At 39.3% G+C, this 22,032-nt stretch overlaps 1 protein-coding gene across 1 annotated transcript in view; it reads left to right on the top strand.

The window, feature by feature from the left end:
- The window catches only part of LOC111147851 (taxilin beta), a 54,079-nt gene extending 48,027 nt beyond the window's left edge, over positions 1–6,052 (top strand). Inside the window, exons 9-10 of the mRNA XM_022504102.1 lie at positions 3,438–3,533; positions 4,792–6,052. Of these exons, the coding sequence (XP_022359810.1) occupies positions 3,438–3,533; positions 4,792–5,559 (864 nt within the window). The 3' untranslated portion in view covers positions 5,560–6,052. The remainder of the gene's footprint in view (positions 1–3,437; positions 3,534–4,791) is intronic.
- The last annotated feature ends 15,980 nt before the right edge of the window (positions 6,053–22,032 follow it).

Below are 22,032 nucleotides of genomic sequence, written 5' to 3'. Positions count from 1 at the left end.
CCAAAATCTATAAAGAACTTATCAAACTCAACACCCAAAAAACAAATAATCCAATCAAGAAATGGGCAGAAGACATGAACAGACATTTCTGCAAAGAAGACATCCAAATGGCCAACAGACATGAAAAAGTGTTCAACATCACTCAGCATCAGGGAAATACAAATCAAAACCACAGTGAGATACCACCTCACACCAGTCAGAATGGCTAAAATCAACAAGCCAGGAAAGGACAGATGTTGGCAAGGATGTGAAGAAAGGGGAACCCTCCTACACTGTTGGTGGGAATGCAAGCTGGTGCAGATAGTCTGGAAAACAGTATAGAAGTTCCTCAAAAAGTTGAAAATAGGGCTACCTTATGACCCAGCAATCACACTGCTGGGTATTTACCCTAAAGATACAAATGTAGTGATCTGAAGGGGCACATGCACCCGAATGTTTATAGCAGCAATGTCTACAATAGCCAAACTATGGAAAGAACCTAGATGTCCATTCAACAGATGAATGGATAAAGAAGATGTAGTATATATATAATGGAATACTATGCAGCCATCAAAAAATTTTGCTATTTGCAATGATGTGGATGGAACTAGAGAGTATTATGCTAAGCAAAATAAGTCAATCAGAGAAAGACAATTATCATATGATCTCTCTGATATGAGGAATTTGAGAGGCAGGGTGGGGGCTCGTGGAGGGTAGAGAGGGGAAAAAATGACAAGATGGGACTGGGAAGGAGACAAACCATAAGAGACTCTTAATCTCACAAAACAAACTGAGGGTTGCTGAGGGTGGGAGGGTAAGGATGGGGTGGCTGGGTTATGGGCATTGGGGAGGGTATGTGCTATGGTAAGTGCTGTGAAATGTATAAAACTGATGATTCACAGACCTGTCCCCCTGAAGCAAATAATACATTATATGTTAATGAAAGAAAGGAAGGAAGGAAGGAAGGAAGGAAGGAAGGAAGAAAACAATTCCACTTACAAGCACCAAAAACTATGCGATACCTAGGAATAAACCTAACTGAAGAGGTAAAAGACCTGTACTCTGAAACTATAAAACACTGATCGAAGAAATGGAAGATGACAGGGGCATGATCCCAGGGTCCCAAGATCAAGCCCCACAGCCAGCTCCCTGCTCAATGGGGAGTGTGCTTCTCCCTCCCCCTCTGCTGCTCTCCCTGTTTGTGTTCTCTTGTGCTCTCTTGTGCTCTCTCCCTCTCTCTCTCAAAAATAAATAAATAAATTTTTTTTTTAAAAAGAATCTGAAGATGATACAAAGAAATGGAAAGACATTCCATGCTCATGGATCAGAAGAACAAATATTGTTAAAATGTCTATACTACCCAAAGCAAATCTACACATTTAATACATCAAAATACCAACAGCATTTTTCACAGAGTTAGAACAATCCTAAAATTTATATTTTAGGACTATCACAAAAGACCCAAGATAGTCAAAGCAATCTTGAAAAAGAAAAACAAAGCTGGAGGCATAACAATTCCAGATTTTAAGTTATATTACAAAGCTGTAGTAATCAGAAGAGTATGGTACTGGCACAAAAACAGACACATAGATCAATAGAATAGAATAGAAAACCCAGAAATAAACACACAATTTTATGGTCAATTAATCTTCGACAAAGCAGGAAAGAAAATCTAATGGGAAAAAGAATGTCTCTTCAACAAATGATTTTGGTAAAACTGGACAGCAACATGCAAAAGAATGAAATGGGACCATTTTCTTATACCATACACAAAAATAAATTCAAAATGGATTAAAAACCTAAATAGGAGATCTGAAACCATAACAATCCTAAAAAAGAACACAGGCAGTAACTTTTTTGAGATTGGCTGGAGCAGTTTCTTGGATACACTTCCTAAGGCAAGGGCAACAAAAGCAAAAATAAACTATAGGGAATACATCAATACATCAAAATAAAAAGCTTCTGCACAGTGAAGTAAACGGTCAATAAAACTAAAAGATAACCCATGGAATGGGAGAAGATATTTGCAAATGACATATCTGATTAAGGGTTCGTTTCCAAAATAGATAAAGAACTTTTAAAACTCAACACCCCAAAAATGAATAACCTGATTAAAAATGGGCAGATGATGTGAACAGACATTTTTGCAAAGAAGACATCCAGATGGCCAAGAGACACATGAAAACATGCATAACATCACTCATCAAGGTAATGCAAATCAAAACTACAAATAAATATCATCTCACACCAGTCAGCATGGCTAAAATTAACAACTCAGGAAACAACAGGTGTTGGCAAGGATGTGGAGAAAGGAGAACCCTCTGCACAGTGGGTGGGAATGCAAACTGGTGCAGCCGCTGTGGGATACAGTATGAAGATTCCTCAGAAAGTTAAAAATAGAACTGCCTTATAATCCAGCAATTGCAGTAACATGTATTTACCCAAAGAACAGAAAAATACTAATTCAAAGGGAAACAAGCACCTTAATGTTTATGGCAGCATTATCTACAATAGCCAAATTATGGAAACAGCCCAAGTGTCTATTGACTGATGAATGGATAAAGAAGATGAAGTATATTTATATGCAATGGAATATTACTCAGACAGGAAAAAGAATGAACTCTTGACATTTGCAACAACATGGGTGGAGCTAAAGAATATTATGCTAAGTGAGGTAAGTCAGTCACAGACAAACACCATGTGATTTCACTCACACATGGAATTTAAGAAATAAAACAAATGAGCAAAGGGGGAAAAGAGAGGGGAAAAAAGGCGAAACAGACTCTTAACTAAAGAGAACAAACTGATAGTTACCAGAAGGGAGATGCATGGGGGGATGGGTGAAATAGGTGATGGGAATGCAGGAGGGCACTTGTTGTCAGGAGCATGGGGTAATGGATGGAAGTGTGGAACCACTATACTGTACACCTAAAACTAACATTATACTGTATGACAACTTACTAGTATTTAAGAACTTTTTTTTAAACATAAAGACTGAGAAAATAGAGAGCTGTCTTCGCATAGCATCTTTTCAGATGTGCCCAGATAGTATCAACATTTTAATGGTAAAGAGCCTGTTTAGCTTTCCCACTGATAGTCTTTTACTCAATAATGTAAAAAAAAAAAAAAAAATCTAAATTGCAAGCTTATTCCTGTGACTAAATAAAGCTACTTTTACTTTAAACTAAGGAAAATACAGTGACAAAAGAAGGGCAGACTTAAGGAGCTTCCTTCTTCCTGAATGGGCTCTGGTCCAAATAAGTTCATTCAACACTGACCTAGATGATTCATAAATATATATGACTCTCCCCACTCAATCTTCATTCCGCAACATCAGACCTGTTTGCTTCAGCAGCTAGAAACAAAAGGACTTTTCTTAGCGTCACATATGGAACTAATAGCCTTTTTTGATATATTAAGTCTTTAGGATTAACATTAAAATATTCCAATTTCTGTAGACAACTAAGAAAATGAAGAAGTTAGAGAAGGACACAGCCATGTGGAAAGCCCGGTTTGAGAACTGCAACAAAGCTCTGCTGGACATGATTGAAGAGGTAAGAAGACTTCCCCCAACTTATTCTCCTCTGTTCAGTCCAAATATTCATACTCAGGAGATTATTATGATTGAATAGTACAAATTATAATCTTTGAAAAAGAGCTGATTTTTTTCTGAGATGTGACCTATGAAATTATAATAAAAATATTAGCAAAATAGAATCGGGTCCAGATTCACAAAGAGCTTTGTGACCCTAAGTCACCTGCCTACTTGCCGAGTCCAAAGCTGTCCTCAAATCAGCTCCATGCCTGCCCAGCTGCATTCCTTAAAGACAGGACAAGCGTCTTACTTGTCTTTGAATTTCCCCAGTGCCTGGCACATAGCAGGTGCAGAATATATTAGTGAGTTGATTTGAACCTATGAGGGAAGACACCAGCCTGAGCACTCAGGGTATGTACTACTTTATAGACAGATGTGGGAATGTATTGTTTAATTCTTCCAACAGCCATTTAATTACGAATAGTATGTCAAGCTCTGTAGATGTTGAGGCAAAGATATATGGTCCTGGATCTAAGAAGCGGAGCTTACAGGCAAAGGTCTCTCCATATCAACAAGCAAAAAAAAAAAAAGAAAAAAAGTCTTAAAGGGTACCAAGTAGCACAAAGGTGGGGGCAAAGATAAGATGATTAGTAATGATTTCATGCACAAACACACCAACGTTTTGTACAGAAAAAGAGGAGAACTGAACAGTTTGAGCAGGCAGCATCATGAATTAGTGTGTGGGGAGTTTCTGTCGTTATAATTACTCTTCTAACAATTCGTCCCAAATTGCAACCAATTCCAAAGAGATGAGCTTATTATTCACCAACATAAATCAAACAGTTGCTGGGATCGCATACAGCAGTTTATCTCTAGACTAGATGAGGCAATGCTGACAGCCATGTCCCCCTCCATCTCATTGTGCCACTGGAAGACGTCTCAGTCTTGCAAGCAGAAAATGCATGTACTTTAAGATTTTGGAGGCCCTGGACTGGAGCAAAGAGAAGCTTTGCCCTCTTCCTCTCCCAAAGGAAAGGATACGGTGATTAAAACTCTACCAGAGTCGCACACACAATGAAGAAACAGCTGTGTTGCCCCAACCAGATGTCTGTCCAGCCACCTCTAGCGGTCAGGCCCCAGAGTCTGGTAGACAGATTCCTGGGCAAATGGTTTTGCTTGTCTCCAGAGAGCACCCTGACAATTTTGCTTTGTTGTTTTATGCTTCTCCCCTCCCCCCGCCCCCCTCCCCCGCGCTTTCTACTATTTTCAAATCACAGAAAGCACTGAGAGCTAAAGAATATGAGTGCTTCGTCATGAAAATCGGGAGGCTGGAGAACCTCTGTCGAGCTTTACAAGAAGAGAGAAATGAACTGTACAAGAAAATTAGAGACGCAAAAATGCCTGAAACGGATGACCGAGGTCAGCACACCTCCGATGAAGAGCCTGAGGCCGCCGTGTCTGGGGGCGTGGGGGTTGATACAAAGGAAGCCGAGAGCGTTCACAACGCTGTGAAAAACCTGGCCACAGCCTTCGTGGTCATTCATCATCCAGAGTCAACCCCTGACCTGGCCAGAGAAAGCCAACCAGAATTCGGCAGTCCTCAAGGGGGTGCTGACTCAGCCCTGCGGGAGCCGGAACAGTCCCCTCGGAGCCCTTTATGCCCTTCCCTGCCTCCCCCAACTCCTCAGGCGGAAGCCGAAGGAAGTCGTGAGGCAGAACCGCCCCCCAGGCCCGGGAATCCCCCCGCCAGGTCGGAAGCACAGGCCCAAGACCAGGGTCTCCCTGCAGCAGCCCAGGCTGACCAGCCGCCCCAGAAGCCAGAGGCAGAAGCTTCCAGTCAGGCCCCGCAGTCCCCCGCCGAGGCTCCCCTATCAGCGATGGAGGCAAATGATCAGGCTCCACCAGCCAGGCCAGGTGAGCAGACTCCAGCTGGGGTGCTCGCAAGTGGGCCCAGGAGGCCGCCGCCGCCGCCCCCACCCCCACCGGAAGCAGCGGCAGAGGGGCTGCCCCAAGGGGCCGACACCAACCTGGAAGGAGTAGACTAAGCCTCACCGTGTTTCCGAAGCTCTTCTTCCTGCCAGTACATCTTCATCATAACAGATTGTCTTCTGAAAAGGCATTAAGGGCTAGGGATGTCCTATTAGAATTAGATTATTAGATTAGAATCAAGACATTTTCAAATGTTGTGCAGAGCACTCTCAGCCTGTGCTATTTGTTCTCAATTTATAACCCATTTGCAGCTTTTCTGTTTAACACTGGTTGATAGTATAATTTTCCCAAATGGCAACAAAACATACAAATAGAAAATTCATATTAGTTCTCCATTGAGATGGTATTTATTTCAGTTTCTTAATCAACAATTAGATTTGGTGTTTCAACACTTCCACTACAATATATAAATATAGAAAAATGTGATGTTTCATTTTATTTCCCTATATAGTTTTGATAGGTTCCATAGCAAGTAATGGATGTCCAGGTTCCATTTAAGTATATACATAATATATGCATACATATGGATGTGTCTGAATGTATATACATATATGTGTATGTGTCTGAATATGTACATATGTGTGTGAATATATACATATATGAGTTTATGCGCCTATATATACATGTGTGTATTTTATATTATATATATACATATATTTATATATACATATATACATACAAATATATACACATATACATATATACACATACACACACACATATATATATTACACATACATTTCATCCCTTTTTGGAGTTCTGTCAGGTAAAATATTTAGATGGTAATCAAAAAAATCATCTCCTATTTGCTTGAGGTGAGAGTAGACTAATGCTCTGTGAATCAGAAGTAGGATCAGAATGCAAGTATTTAGGCCACGTAATGTTGGGCAAAAACAAGTAACCAAATGGTAGATCAATAAATCCAACCAATTGACCAACTGATCAAATGTCCGAACAGCACTCTGCACACATTGTGAGTGTGCAGAACACATAGACACGAAGTTGTCACAAGAGGTTGTAAGCAGAAAAGGGGAACAGTCACAGCTATAGACCGCTCACCTCTTCCAGATGCCTCTCAGACACAACTCAGCATATTGCCTTGCTACCCCATGTAGTGAGGCAGGGACTCATGGCTACCTGCATGGAAAGGACTGGAAGTGGGTTGTGAGCCAGGGCATGGAGGGATTGAGGGTCCTCAGACTGACAGAAGGCTATGCTCTTATTCCTGCCTCCTGTGCGATAGGAGTCTTGAGAAAGAATGTTCACCTGCCCCTACCAGGTCCCTAGCTCCCTCACTGTCATCTACTGCTCTCTTTCCAGAGGGTTTCCCACCACTTCTTGCCATCATGGCTTTCATGTATATTCTCAAAGCACCTGCACATTTTTTCCAACTTCTTCCCGCCCCAGACTTTGCAGGAAATTTTACCCAGACTTCATCTCAATTATTGCTAACTAAAAGCTATTATTTTTCCAAAACAGAAGTCCACACAGGATCTCAATATGACTGATAAGGCATACAAACCAACACGTTATCTGCTTTTTGGAATTCTCTACAAAGAACAAATGGGTCCCTACTCAAAATGGTTTGAAAAATAGGTAAGGACTCAGGAGAAGGCAAAAGCTAGAGACACCTGGGGATGTCTACATGAGTATTACATTGCCCTTGCTGGGCAAGAACCTCTAATACCGCTGATGGCATAAGTTACTCAACCTAGGGTAGAGGGAGACTGGAACAATGAAACAGGAAGCAAGGGAGAACAGGAGGGCAAAGAAGAGAAGAAGAGGGAGAGGAGGGAGAAAATGAAAAAATAAGTCTAACCCAGCCCTACCTTAAAAGTTGAATTCAAACAGAAAAATGGATAAAGGCAAGATTCTCTACTATTCCTTCAGAATACCATTCTTCAGTGTCACAGGGGGCTTTCTGCCAGGGGACACAAAGTGGTTGTAGGCAGCAACCAGATGCTCCAAAAATTGTAAACTGCATATAACTTGTTTGAAGTAGACAGTGAGGGTAAGAACAAAATGCTAATCAGGGGGAAAAAAAGTATATCACTGTTTGAGAAACCACGTATTTTTATTTATTTTTTTCCATGGATTTTTAAAGGCTTGAAATAGTATAACCATAGATGATCCAGCCAAATTCAACATTACTAGAAATCTTAGAGATTTAAACGTTCATTTCATTAACAGCCAAATACTCACCATAACAATCCAGGAGGGTCTCCTTTCCCACTATTTACAGAAGCTAAACTTCCAAGAACAGAGTAATATTAGATAATCATAGTAAAGTCTCAGTCTGAATGCTTTGCACAAGAAACAGGAGCCAAAATCCAGTAAATCAAATATTCTAATACCCGAAGTTCTTTTTTTTTTTTTCATCCAAAAATCTTTCACAGCAACACATTACTTACTACTGTGTATATCTTGGGTCGAGTTTCAATGCAATACCTTGCCTAAAATTTGCAAAGCTTAATATAGGCTCTGGAAGGATTATTTTAACATTCAAAGACTGTTTTATTATAGTCCTTTGTATTAAAATTCGGCCTTATGAATTATAACAATAACTCATAAGATCTGAAAGAATAAGGAACTTCTATTCTTTATCAAGTTCATGTATCTACTTCTAGAGATGCCAAGTCTACTTTCCAGAAACACCACTATTGTTTGTGTTTTCTAAATTTAAAAAATGTAATTTATGTATCTATATAAAGTTACTTCTCTTCCCAAATGCCTACTTTTGTTACTTCCATGGGTCAATAATACCTAAGAAAGAGTCTGGCTTTATTTTGTTGCTGGTGACATTTTTGGTCTCTGAGTAGAACATACATATAATGAACACTTTGATCATCTTGTGGAGTGTGTGTGTCTGTGTGTATGTGTGTGTGCACACGTGCACGTGCAGTGAGAGAAAGAGAAGGAGGGAAAGAAGAGAGAGAGAACATGACTGCCCAGAACTAATGAGAGAGCAAAACCCCAACTCCTCTGCCTGGCCCTCAGCTGCCGGCAGTGATCACGTGGCCCGTGTTCCTCTTCAGTGCCCATCTCCAGTGAGACTGTTTCCAGGGGTTTCCCTGCCATGTGAGCTCTCAGAAACACTCTGAGGAGTAAGGGAGCAGGTGTGGAAAGTGTCAGCTCATTTTACTTCTACCTGGTCTTTTTTTTTTTTTTTTAAGATTTTATGTATCTATTATTTGAGAGAGAGAGAGCATGAGAAGAGAGAGGTGTGCGGGAGAAGACTCCCTGCAAAGCAGGGAGCCCAATGTGAGACTTGATCCTGGGACTCCAGGATTGTGACCTGAGCCTAAGGCAGCAGCTTAACCAACTGACCCACCCAGGCGCCCTCTACCCAGTCTTTCTAACTGCTCCAAGAGTTTCCCTAGTAAGACCCAAGAGGCCTGACTATTCTGCCTTTTGCTTATTGTCTCTTCCCAGTCTTTACTGATCCAGGAGGGGTTTCTTGAACAAAACATTTCCTAGTATGCTCAGAGAAGAGAAATATTTAGCTAAAATGGAAAAAAAAAAAGATTAAAGCTCCTTTTTTGCCTGGGATAGATACACATTTTTAAAATGTGTATCTATCTAGAGGTGTCTAGAGCTATTTTTAAAATAGCTCTTTCATTCTCTCTTTTTTTTTTTTTTTTGAGATAATGAAGTATTATGTATTTGCTCTAAAACAGAAGCTGCTTTTCAATAAGACTAAGATATCATTAGGGGAGAAATCATTTCAGGAAAATGTCCTCCGCTCCTTCTCCTCTAATCGGCAGTTTTATCCAGCAATTTGGAAAAATAAAAGTAATTTAAAATTTAAAGAATTAGGGTGCCTGACTGGCTAAGTCAGAAGAGCATGAGACTCATGACCTCGGGATCGTGAGTTCAATCCCCACCTTGCCTGTAGAGCTTATGTAATATGTAAAGAATTCCCTAAAAGAAGATAGGAAATAAAAATGATGACTCTGGTCTCTAAAATTTGTTGCCTTCATAAACTGGCAAGTAAGATTTAGACTAGGCGAGTAGGGTATATGGGTAAATTTTCACAAGGTTTAAACCGTTTATATTTCTGTACTTCACAAACTAAAAGTTAAAGTTATCATTAGATCAACCACAAGGGCATTCCATTTGAATAGAAGCATTCATAAATGATGTTACTAAAGATTTTTCTCAGTCCTGTGAAACTGTATCTTCCATACATGAAGTGAAGTCTCCTTGGAGACTTCTCCAAGAGAAGTTCTACAAATACCAGTTGCTGGGGCGCCTGGGTGGCTCAGTGGTTAAAGCCTCTGCCTTCGGCTCCAGCTCAGGTCATGATCTCAGGGTCCTGGGATCGAGGCCCGCATCGGGCTCTCTGCTCAGCAGGGAGCCTGCTTCCCTTCCTTTCTCTCTGCCTGCCTCTCTGCCTACTTGTGATCTCTGTCTGTCAAATAAATAAATAAAATCTTTTAAAAAAAAAATACCAGTTGCTACTGTATGTGTGTGAATATTCCCACAAACACACACGCGTGCACATGCACACATAAACACATGAGTACAAAATTTGTCCTAGATTTGATGCTGTTCCTGTCGGTGAGTTTACACCTGTTTTTTCCAAAGATATTACTATTCCTTTCCTGACAAGGACAAACTATGAGAAGAAATCATTTCCTGTATAGATAAGGATATTTGATAGAAACACTTAATTAGCAAAATAAACCCACAAGTTCATTGATTCATGGCACAAAAATTATCCACAGAAGCAGATTCGCTCTACCAGGAGATAAGAAACGAGATCAATGTTTTACAAAGTGATATATCCTAACGTTCAATTACCTCATGTCAAAATTAAAACATACCGAGGTATAAAACTCCTTATTTCAGGGCTGACAGTCAGTATGACATTTTATGTCAAATAACACAAAACCATCACAGAAGCCAAGTAAGAAGATATTAGGGTAAGAGAGGGAAAGAAGAGAGAAAAAGAGACTTTCAATCTGAGAGCTCATACAAAAATGAAAAATAAAAAGGATAAAACTTTAAGAGCAATAAAAGGAAGAGACACATGGGTGGATGGGCCCTTTTGTGAAAGCAAGATCCCCCAGGGATCAAGAGCCATGACAGCATTAACACAGCTTCCTCCCAGGGGATTCTTACAGTCATGTTTCTCAATGCGGTTGCTTTAGTGTTTTTCTTCTTATTTGCCTTTCTTCTAAAATAATAAATGCATTCTTTTCTGTAAAAAAAAATAATAATAATAAAATTACATCTTGGGATGTGTAGAAAACAGAGAAAAGAGACAATTATCCCTAATTCCATCACCCTAACTTAACCAGGGTCAGCATTCTCTCTATCATCATATATTTTATATCCTCTCTCTTTTTTATTTAACATGATTTAGTTTGTCTTTGGGGAAGGGGACAGTAGTTCAATTGAGAGTAACAGCTATTAACAGCTGCCAGATTTGAGTGTTTACACTATCTACTCAACTCTTACACACTTTACCATATAAACATGGAAGTATATTATGTTATTTATACAATAAACAAGACTATGCAAATACAAATACACAACATTCTCAAACGTTGTTTGAAAAAGTCGTGCTATGCCTTGCACTTGGATGTTCCACCACATGTATACATATTTCCAAGTAAATCTGGACATAGCTAGAGTGAACTTGACGCAGCTCAAAAAAGAAAGAAATAACCAACTCTAGAGACATACAAATGCGGTAACTGAGAAAATAAGAGAAAGGGTCAAACTCAGGTTTATGAAGTGACAAGAAGCATATAACACCACAAATCATAGCCTTGGCTAAATAAAGGTCAATGTTCTAAAATAAATTTACACTCTTTGACATTAACAAGACAGTTAGTGCTTTTGTTGCTCTAATGAATTGATGGTCACCAGCATTAGCTATAGCATATCCATAAAATAGAGCCAGGCTAAAAACCAATGTGAACTTGAGATTGATTTGACATCTACCAGGCAGATGCAAGCAGCCATGGAGTAATCAGAGAACCCATATACTAAGAAGACTTGAAAGTCAGGGTTCAAATTCATAGGAATAGCACAACAAGGATGCCTTTCATCACACCCAAAGTCATGAGGCTAAACATATGTCGAATGTGATATCATAGGCTAGATTTATTAGAAGATAGCCAAGCTCTGCCCAAGCCAGTATAATTCCTCACAGACTATTTTAATACTTAGTGTAAAGGAATTCATGTTCAATCACTTGTTTTCTTAACAGCCTTATCAAGGAGTTAAGTCTAAGCTTAAGTCTAAGCAAGGTGGAAAGTGTGGGATAACACAAGTCCAGGAATCAGGCCATAGAGTCCCTAGATTACTGGGTGACTTTGGAAAAATAGCATCTCTGGGCTTCAGTTCATTCACCTTATAAAATGAGAGCCTTAGACTGGGTGATGCCTGAGGGTTTTGGCATCTCTGATTAAATCCTCAAGAGACTTAAGAACTTCTGTAGGGCTTTCCACAGCCTAGGGAGAGCTGTATTCTAAGAGATCTGCACATCACCTTGGGCACTTCTATTAGAAATCAGGCAAGGGGGAAGAGACAAGATATTACCCAAATAAAAGAAATGCTTTTAATTTTAAAAATTAGAAGAAGTATTAAGGAAGAAATCACAAATTCTTGGAGTTCTTCAACAAATCCTAAAGACCGTCTATGTATAAGGGTCTATACCCATATAACTTGACTCTATTGGCTCAGGACCAGAAGGCCTGGTTGAGCCTGAGGATTCCTGGGCACTCAGTAACAAGGGAAGGGTCTGCGAGAGATGCTGAGAGGCCCCACACCCCGCTAAACGTTCCGCAACCAAAAAGCAGGACAGTGACCTCCAGCAGTATTTTTACCACAAATGGTACCCAGACCTCCAAGTGGAAAAGTTATGTTCCTGGTCAAGAAGGAGGGTTTTATGGAAGGTGTGTATAGTTATTTGTGTGAATGTTTATGAGTGCATACTTGTATGTGAGGGTACGTATGAGCCAATGTGTGTAATACGTGCCGGTATATGTGTATAGTTTTGTGTGTGCCATGTGCACGTAGTTCTATGTGAAGGTTCACAAGTACATGTGACAGTATTTACCCATAAAAAAATCGACATGAGCCAATACAAGTGTGTGTTGTTATGTGCGAGTTTATGACGTGTGCATGAGAAGACTGAGAACTAGAATCTCAATGCCACAGATGTGATTTGAGGCATGTGGCTAGCTTGGTTTTCACAGGATCGTGGCTTGGTGCAGACATTTGTTCACATGACTAGTCCACTTTTGTTTACAGTGGCATAGGGCTTGTTCTTTTTTGGCTGACAGTCTGCCTTCTAAGCAAACAGGCAGGTGGGGGAAGCTGCAGGTATGGGGATAGGTGCTCTTGAAATAATTGCACACACTACCAGCCCTGGGTGATAGCCCCCGTTGATGCACAACTCTCAGCCTCAGCCAAGGCTCTGGGTATGTCTGGAGATATTCTCATAGACTAGCCACAGCTTGAGCAGGGAACACAGGAGGCAGTAGCAAACATATATATATGTATATATATATATATATATATATATATATATATATATATATATATGGGGCAGACATATATTATATATATATGTCTTTACTAAACTATCAGCCAGCTGAAACTAAGCCGCTGAATATTAAGACTGTTTCTCTGAATTAAAAACCAAAGAGAAAGTGTCCAATTCATTTATGTTTTAATCATAAATGAAGGTAGCAAACCAGACTTGATTGCAGATGCTACCAGCCAATCAGTCAGTCATGCCCATGACTCATCCTTTGTGCAGAGAGATTTTTTGCTATGATACAATTCACCTCCCAAAATATCTAGTATTGACTAGTGGTGTTGTCATAGCTGGACCATCTGGCTTCTCCCTTGCCTGTTATTAGAAAACTGATCCAGAAATCCTCCAAATCAGTCTGGGAGAAATTTAAAGCAATACCCAAAGGAACGAGAGTGAAAGCTTTTTATAACAAATTAATTGCCTGCCATACAAGTTAACTGATGATCTTCAAGAGTTAAAGGAAACAAAACAACTAAACATAAACAAAATTTGAGACAAGAACAGAATGGGGAAAAATAGTCACAACAAATAGAACAAAGTATTAATATTCAGGATACAAGTAGAAATCACAGAAAGCAATACGAAAAGACAAAACAACCCGGAAGGAGGTGGGAGAGGCTGAGGGAGCAGCCTGCCAGATACAGGTGATGGGAGACAGGGATAGTGTCTATGGAGAATGTAAAAACAGTAATGAAACCAACCACTAGTCAGTCTGCTTTTTCCCACCACCATGCACAGCAATCCTGAATAACACCGGTGGAAAGTTGTCCTCACTTCCAGGGACGATCAATCCCACTATGTAGCCCACATTTGCATACCACTGGCATGAAATATGATGGGCAGTTCATAGAAGAAAAATGTAAATGACCAAAACACAAGAGGCCAGTAAGAGAAGGGAGATATTCTATCACTTTTGCCCATTAGACTGACAAAAATGTAAATATTCATAATATTCTATTTTAGCAAGGATGAGAACAAATGGATACACTCAAAAAAACTGTTGGTACAGATGCGCCTGGTTGGCTCACTCGGTTAAGCATCTGACTTTGGCTCATGTCATGACCAGGGTCCTGGGACTGAGCCCCAAGTTGGGCTCCCCTCTCAGTGGGGAATCTCTTTCTCCCTCCCCGGTCTCCCTGCTCATGCTCTCTCTCTCTCTCTATCTCTCAAATATAAATAAATTCTTTAAAAAGAATTGTTGGTACAATATGGGGCCATCTTTTTCTTGTCCATTTGTAGGAGTTCTTTGGAAGGGCAATTTGGCAGCTCGTACTCAGTTTTTCTAATGTGCAAAAACAAACATTATTTGGCCAAGAACAGACATATGGCTCTTGCCTACCTGCATCTTTTCCCTGGAGGAAGCACTTTGTCCCAGATACATATAATCTGGATGGGGCCATCAATCACAGAGTCCTAGTCCTCCAGGCCAGGTCTGGCCTCAGGGCTGGGCCTAGAGCTGGAGAGCACTTGCTGCAGGATTTGGTTCAGCCAGTGGTAGCTCCAGGATTTCCACAGAGGAGCTTCTGGAACAATAAACAATCTGCTTGAAAGAGGAGCAGGAGGTTATTTGACTTGTCTTGAAGCTGGAGTGGCTGCATGGCAGCCACACTGTTTTGGCTCCTATGTTATCTCGGGGTTTGTGGGCACAGAAACCCCACCAACCTAACGTGCCTAAACTCACCACGAAGGGTCCAGTCTAACTGAACGGTTGGTTCTTTCTGCTGCCCACATGGAGATGGCCTGGGGGGGCAGGATAAAGTCCAGGGGGAATGAGTGGAGTTGAAAAATGAGGAGAAACAGAAACCTGGTAACCCTATTTGGGCCCTGGATCCAATTGTTCTTTTCAGATCAAACAGTTTCCCTTTTTGTGAAGAGGATGTGAGTCAGGTTGCTGTCATTCACAATCAAAGAGCTCTGAGTCACAAAGACAAGGAGAAGTTCAACTAGGTGAAGTGTGGCGCACCAAGAAAAGAGCTTAAAATTGTAATAACTGAATGTATATCAAAATGTTTTAAAAATCTCATTTCTCACTTTAATTTTTCAGCTTCTCTTTAGAAGCCTCTTATCACAAAAATGATGAACTAGTCAACATAAATTTTTCCATGTAACCCACCACCCAGGTCAAGAAATAGAGCACCACCAGCATTTTAGAAGTTCCCCCTTCCCTTCTCAATCACTAGCCCCCACCCTGTTCTCCAGAGGAAACCACTACCCTGATGAATAACAACATGGATTTGTTTCTGCCTCTGTGTATGCGTGTATGTCTTGTTTTGTCTTGCTTTTTTTTTACTTTGTTAAAGTGTTATTTTGCGTCTGCCTCGTTTTTTGCTGCAACTATGTCTATGTGTCCAAGGGTTGTTACACTTGTAGGAGTAGTTCATTTATTTTCATTGTCCTATAGTAATCAACTGTAGGAGTCTACCACAAGTTATCTACCCATTCTAATGTTGACTGACATTCAAATTGCTTCCAATGATTGGCTACTACAAATAATGTTGCTGTGTGATTTCCTAGGTGTATACTTCCAGAAATTGTGGGGCTATATGACATATACCAAATAGTTTTCCAAAGAGATTGTACCAATTGTTTCAACGACCAGGGCAGGAGAGTTCCAGTTGCTCCTTGTCCTCCTCCTGGGATCGTCAGCCATTTTAACCTTAGCTAGTTGGGTGTATGCAGTATCTCACTGTAGCTTTAATTTGCCTCTTTTGGATAACTGAGGTTGAACCATCTTTTCTTACAGTCATTGGCCAAGTGGGGAGATCCTCTTTTGTGAAAAGTACAGTTGTGATTTCCCCTCACTTTTTTTCATATTAAGTCATCTGGGTTTTTTTCTTATTCATTCATAGAGTTCTTTGTACTTCTAGAAAGACTTTACTAATTAATGTAATAATAAATTCTTCTCCTCTGTGGCTCTGTGGCTTTAATTCTCATAATGATACATTTTGATAAGCAGAATTTGTCAATTTAATGATGTCTAATTTATCAATCTTTACCTCTTTGACAAATACATGTGTTTGCTGTTTAAGAAATCTTTGTCAACCTCAAAATTAAGAAGCTGTTCTTTCATGTTATCTTCTAGAAGCTCTATTCTTTTACCTTTTACATTTAGATCCACAACCTACCCAAAATGAATTTTTTAAGAGAAAGTGATGTAGAGACTCAGATTAATTTTTTTCTGCATGAATACTCCATTCATCAAGCATCACTTATTTAAGCAAAACATTTTCCTCCACTGCATTTTTAATGATCTTAGTTGTAAACTGAACATCCATTTGTGGGTAGGTCTTTTTCTAGACTTCCTGTTCTGTTCCACTGATTTATTTCTCCTTGCACCAATACATTGTTGTAATGACTGTAGCTCTTTTTTAATTTAAGTTCAGTTAATTAACATACAGTGTATTATTAGTTTCAGAGGTAAGTACTGTAACTTTATAATAAGTCTTTATAGGCAATAATCCAGTTCTTCAACACTATTGTTCACAATAGTGCTGGCTATTCTTAAATTTTATTTCCATGTGTAATTTAGAACCAATTTATCAATCTACATACATATACACACACACATGCTGGGATTTTCATGAGGATTGGATTTAATTGATAAATCCATTTGGGAAGAATTGATATTTTTATGATATTGAGTTTTCCAATCCATTAATGTGGTAAAGATCTCCACTTATTTATGTCTCTTTGATTATTTTTCAGTAATATTTTATCATTTTCTGGTGTGTTTGCTCATTTTTCATTAAATTTAATTTGGTGTTTTGTGAGGACATTTAAAATACATTTTTTTAAAGTGTTGCATTAACTTTGGAATAAACTCAACGTGATCATGAAGTAATATCCTTTTCACATTATTAATTTGGTTTGCTTATATGTTGTTTAGGATTTTTGCATCTATGTTCATAAAAGAGATTAATTTTAATTAATCTTAATTCTCTTATAATGTCCTTGTCATTATGAGTTGGGAAGTTTCCTTACTTTCCTCTTCTTTGGGAGACTGAATATGGTAAATGTACTTTCCTTAAACATTTAAAAGAATTCTTCAGTTAAACTATCTAGGATTTAAGTTAGAGATTTAATTTTCCTTCATAGATTTGCCCATGTTTAAAAATCAGTTATTGGGGGCTGTATTTTTCAAGATATTAATCCTTTGCATCTAAGTTTTCAATTTTATTGGCACAAATTGTTCATGTTATCTTTTTAAATTTTTAAAAAAAATTCTTCAGTATCTATAATATTTGTTACTCCTGATAGTGGGAATTTATGCCTTCTCTCTGTGTCTTTTATTAGTCTTACCCAAGTGTTCTTAATTATAGTATAGTGTTCACAAAACCAACTATTGGCTTTTGGTTTTATCTATTTTATTTTCTCTGTTGTACATTTTGTTTCCTGTTTTATTAATTTGTGTCAATTTCTAGATATTTAATTGGCTGTTCTTTCTCTAACCCCTTGAGATAGATGTTTAGATCACCAATTTCCTTCCTTTCCTCTTTTCTAACATATGTATTTAGAACTACCTACAAATGGCTTTTCCCTACATCCCACAAGTTTTTATCTATTTTATTTGTTACCATTCAACATATTTTCTAATGTTATTTTTTCTCTGACATATTTTTTTTAAGATTTTATTTATTTACTTGAGAGAGAGAGAGAATGAGAGGGGAGAAGGTCAGAGGGAGAAGCAGACTCCCCATGGAGCTGGGAGCCCAATGAGGGATTTGATCCTAAGACTCCTGGATCATGACCTAAGCCAAAGGCAGTCGCTTAACCAGCTGAGCCACCCAGGTACCCACTCTCTGACATATGTTTAAAAGTATACTGATTCCTTTCTAAACAGAAAATATTCTATTTTTCTTTATTTTTGAATTAGCAGCTTAATTCTGCTATGATCATAATCCATATTCTATGTGATTTATTTGAAATTTGTTGGAACTTCATAGCCCAGCATATGGTCAATTTTGGCAAGGGTTCTATGTGCAGTTGTTGAGGGCAATGTTCTATCTAGACCAAATAGGTTAGTTTTATAGGTCATGTTCAAATATTCATCCTGTTTGATTGATTAACTTATTGATTTTTAGGTCACTAGTTTTATTAGTTACTGAGAGAAGTGTGTTAAAATATCCTACTATAATTGCATGTTATTTTTTAAGATTTTATTTAATATAACTACGTATTTTTATATTTCTCCAGTTTGTTCTTCAAGTATTGCCTTGTATCTTACTAGGTGTATGATTATGATACCCTTACATTGGAATGACCATTTCCTTATTATGAAATTTGTTTTTATCTTTAAAATGTTTGCGACTTTAAAGTGTACTTTGTCTGATATATAAGTAACTGAGCTTTCACTTGGTTAATATTTACATGCTATATCTTTTTCCATCCTTTTATTTTCAACTTTCCTGAAATCTTATAATTTGCACCATGCACGTGTATACAACACTGATTTGAGTTTTGTTTTGGTTTGGTTTTCAGCTTATTTATTGTATTTTGTCCAATCTGACAATTTGTCTTTTAAAGAGAATTTTTTATACCTTTACATATAATGTTATAACTGTTATATATAAATTTAAACTCACTGTGTTGCTATTTGTTTTAAATTTATTCCAACTGCTTTGTGTTTCTCCCCCTCCACACTTTCTTTTCATATCTTCTTTTAGACTATGAATGTTTATTATTTTTATTACCCCATCTCCCCCCTTGATTAACTGTTTTTAATTATACAATCTTTCATTATGCTTTTAGTGGTTACCACAGAGATTTCAACATTTACCTTTAACTTAGTCAAGTCTAATGAATAGTATTATGTTCACCATTTCCTGCCCAAAGCAAAACCTTAGTACATTTAACTCCATCCAGTCCCTTTCTATGTCCTCTGATTGACCTTCCAGTTTATGATCTCTCTTTTCAACTATATCTAAGCCATGTTAAGCCACTCTATTGAGTTCTTAATCACAGATAAAAGATATGAATGTTCAAATTTAGAAATTGCATTTGATTTTTTATAGTTTCCTGTGCAATTCTCTATCTCATCATTTAAGTTCTTGAACATACTAATCATAATTATTTTAATGTCCTTGCCTGATCATTGCAATATCTGGATCACTTCAGGGTTTCCTCCCCTTGGTTTTCAATAATTTTGCCTTGATTTATAATGGATGATTTCTATCTGGATACAGGACATTCTCTATTAAAAATTTTTTGAAAACTAAAGTTCTGGATAGGGTCATCTTCCTGAAGGGAGCTTATTTTTGCTTCTAAAAGGCAGTTACGGTGGAGCAGATTACCTCATCCAGCCATAAATTGAAGTGATTTGAAGTTGGACTTCTGCCTTTTTAAAGAGTCATCCATTTCTTATGGCTTATGGTATAGTCATTTAAGGGTCCCAACCAAAAGCCTGGAGTGTTTGCCAGGACCCTAAATCATTGGCTCACGCTAAACTCTAATTTTTGTTTCTGATAGTTCATAAAACTGCAGGAAGCTTTACTTAGCTTCTCAGCCTCTCAGCCACAGTTTGGATATTTGCAAGTGCCTGAGGGGAAAACAAGTCTCATCGTCACTGGTTTTGTTCGGTGGTTATTGTAGTTCTTCTTGTTTTCCTTTTCTTGAGGACCTGTCACCTCAAAATTTTGCTCCCCGGGTAGTTTTCCAACACCTTCAAACAGATGTTGTATGTATTTTCTCCAGCTTTTCTAGTTGTTCTTGAAGGGAAGTTCACCCTGCAACGAGTGATTCTACCTTTACCAGAAGTAGAATTCCCACCCAGCTTGTCTTATGAGCAACAATTTTATTTTCTTGAGATTCTGGAGATTCATCATATCTCCTGTGAGCTCTAAAATTAAATGATTTCCAATGACTTTGTCTCCTTAGAGTTTCTGTTTCTTATAAGAAGCAACCATGAGGCATCCTTATTGTTGTTTTAGCTAATATTTTGACCTTTATTATTATATAATAAAAATATTAAATATCAACCAAGGTTTGAAGTGAGAAAAATAAGTTTCAGTCCATGTGCCAAAGAGTTGGAGGCCACAGCTGATCCAGAAGGAAAGTGTGCCTTAAGAAACTAAAGATACCCCCCTCCCCCACTGGTGGTAGCAGTGTATGTGCTAGGCAATTGTCAGATAATCCCAACCTGTGCATCCATCCTCTGAGAAGTTGCTTTGTATCCACTTAAATTTTCAAGCCATTCAGCCATTCAGTGCCTCTCTCTTACAGTGGGTAAGGATTTGCTAACGTGAAAGATACTTCTCCCATAAACTAAGAGAATAGCAACAACCAAACCCTAATGACTCATGGGTTCCCATCACTTTGTATAAGAATTTAACAGGTTTGAATTAGAAGGGGGTGGGGAGCACATTGTTGGTAGTCTTAGTCCATTCAGGCTGCTATAAAAAATTGTCATAGACTGAGTGGCTTGTAAACAACAGAAAATTATTTCTCATACTTCTGGAGGCTGGGAAGTCTACCATCCAGGCGCTGATGGATTGTGTCTGGTGAGAGCCTGCTTCCTGGTGCATAGGTGGCCATCTTCTCACTGTGTCTTCATGTGGCAGAAGGGGCAAGAAAGCTCTCCTGAGCGTCTTTTATAAGAGCAAGAATTTACATTCATGAGGGCTCCACCCCATGACCTAATCACCTCCCAAAGGCCCCACCTCCTAATGCCAGCTCACTAAGGGTTCGACTCTCACACATGAATTTTCCGGGAACACAGTCTATAACTTGGTTGAAACTCAGCTGTCAGAAAACGGAGGTTAATTATGGTGGCAATATTTTCTAAACCCAAGTAGAAGCACTGTCTGACAAAGGCCAATACTCTTCTCTACCGGCAGTAAGAACGTTAGCAATCAAGACTGACTGGGAGAAGCCAGCACACAGGGATGAAATGTACAATTCTGTCAGTGGTTCAAGATATTCTTGATTTTCACCAACTGGGTTCCAAGATGAGGCTTTAGAGAGTTGCCCATTTTGATGAGATTTTCCAGAGCCGCGCCGGGAGGGAAGGGTCTGGGGGGGATGGGGGGTGGCCTCAGCTTCCAAGCTGCTCCCTGACCCAACGGAATCCTAACCCGTTTATTTTAGCCAGTGGCTCTGCTCCTGGTCTCTAGTCTCCCAGTCAGCTTCCAGAGGCCTTTACTCTGAAACTGCCTGGGAGCAGCGACAGACAGCAGCAACTGCCCCCGCACTGATAATGGGCTCGAACCGCTGCCTGCCCACCAGAGCTGCTTTGAGTTGACGATTTGCATTCCGGCCGGCCCAAATCCGCAGCCTCCTCTCGCGCCAGCTTCGGCACAGAGAGGACGCGAGCGCCACCTACTGGAGCACTGGGGGTGTAGCCAGCCACGCGGCCAGCCCCGGCCTGCTTGTCACCCAGCAACGGCGCTGAAAACCACCTTTGTACAGCGATTAAGTAGGCCTCGTCTTCTGCCAACTTCAGTGACTGCTGACCACAGTTAGGCTGAAAAAGTCTCAAGGAAGTTTATTCTGCTCTGAACAAACGAAACCAAACTGCAGTTGGGATCCAGGCTGCATTCCACTTAAGTGAGAAGTGGGCGAGCCAGCAAATGCAGAGTTTAACACAGAATAGTCATTAGGTCCTTAACCGGGTACTGGACCCCAGTGAGGCACAAAGACAGAAGGATGAATGGCCTCCCGTCGACAAACAATGGAAGGATGAGGAACCTATGTCTGAATTCCACGACCAACAGCACACACTCAAGAAACCCAGCCAGGACTGATTCCACAGAGTCTAAGTATGCAATTTAGGGGATCTGAATTTTCCGTTTTTCCCTGAGTTCTAGGGATACTGTCACAAAGCTTAGAAGAAGAAGTCATGATGACTTCTTTATTATTGGGCTTTTTGAGTCACCAATGAACACATGATATATTTGGAATTGTGTTCTCAAAATAGCTGCTTTGCAGATGCCGTAAGCATACTCTGGGTCGGCTCTCATAAAATCTTGCCATGACAACT

This window comes from Enhydra lutris, unplaced genomic scaffold (genome assembly GCF_002288905.1).
Source record: "Enhydra lutris kenyoni isolate GAN:26980312 unplaced genomic scaffold, ASM228890v2 scaffoldscaffold17, whole genome shotgun sequence".
Lineage (NCBI taxonomy): Eukaryota > Metazoa > Chordata > Mammalia > Carnivora > Mustelidae > Enhydra > Enhydra lutris.
The sequence above is the reverse complement of the archived record's forward strand: the minus strand, read 5'-3'. Positions and strand labels throughout refer to the sequence as shown.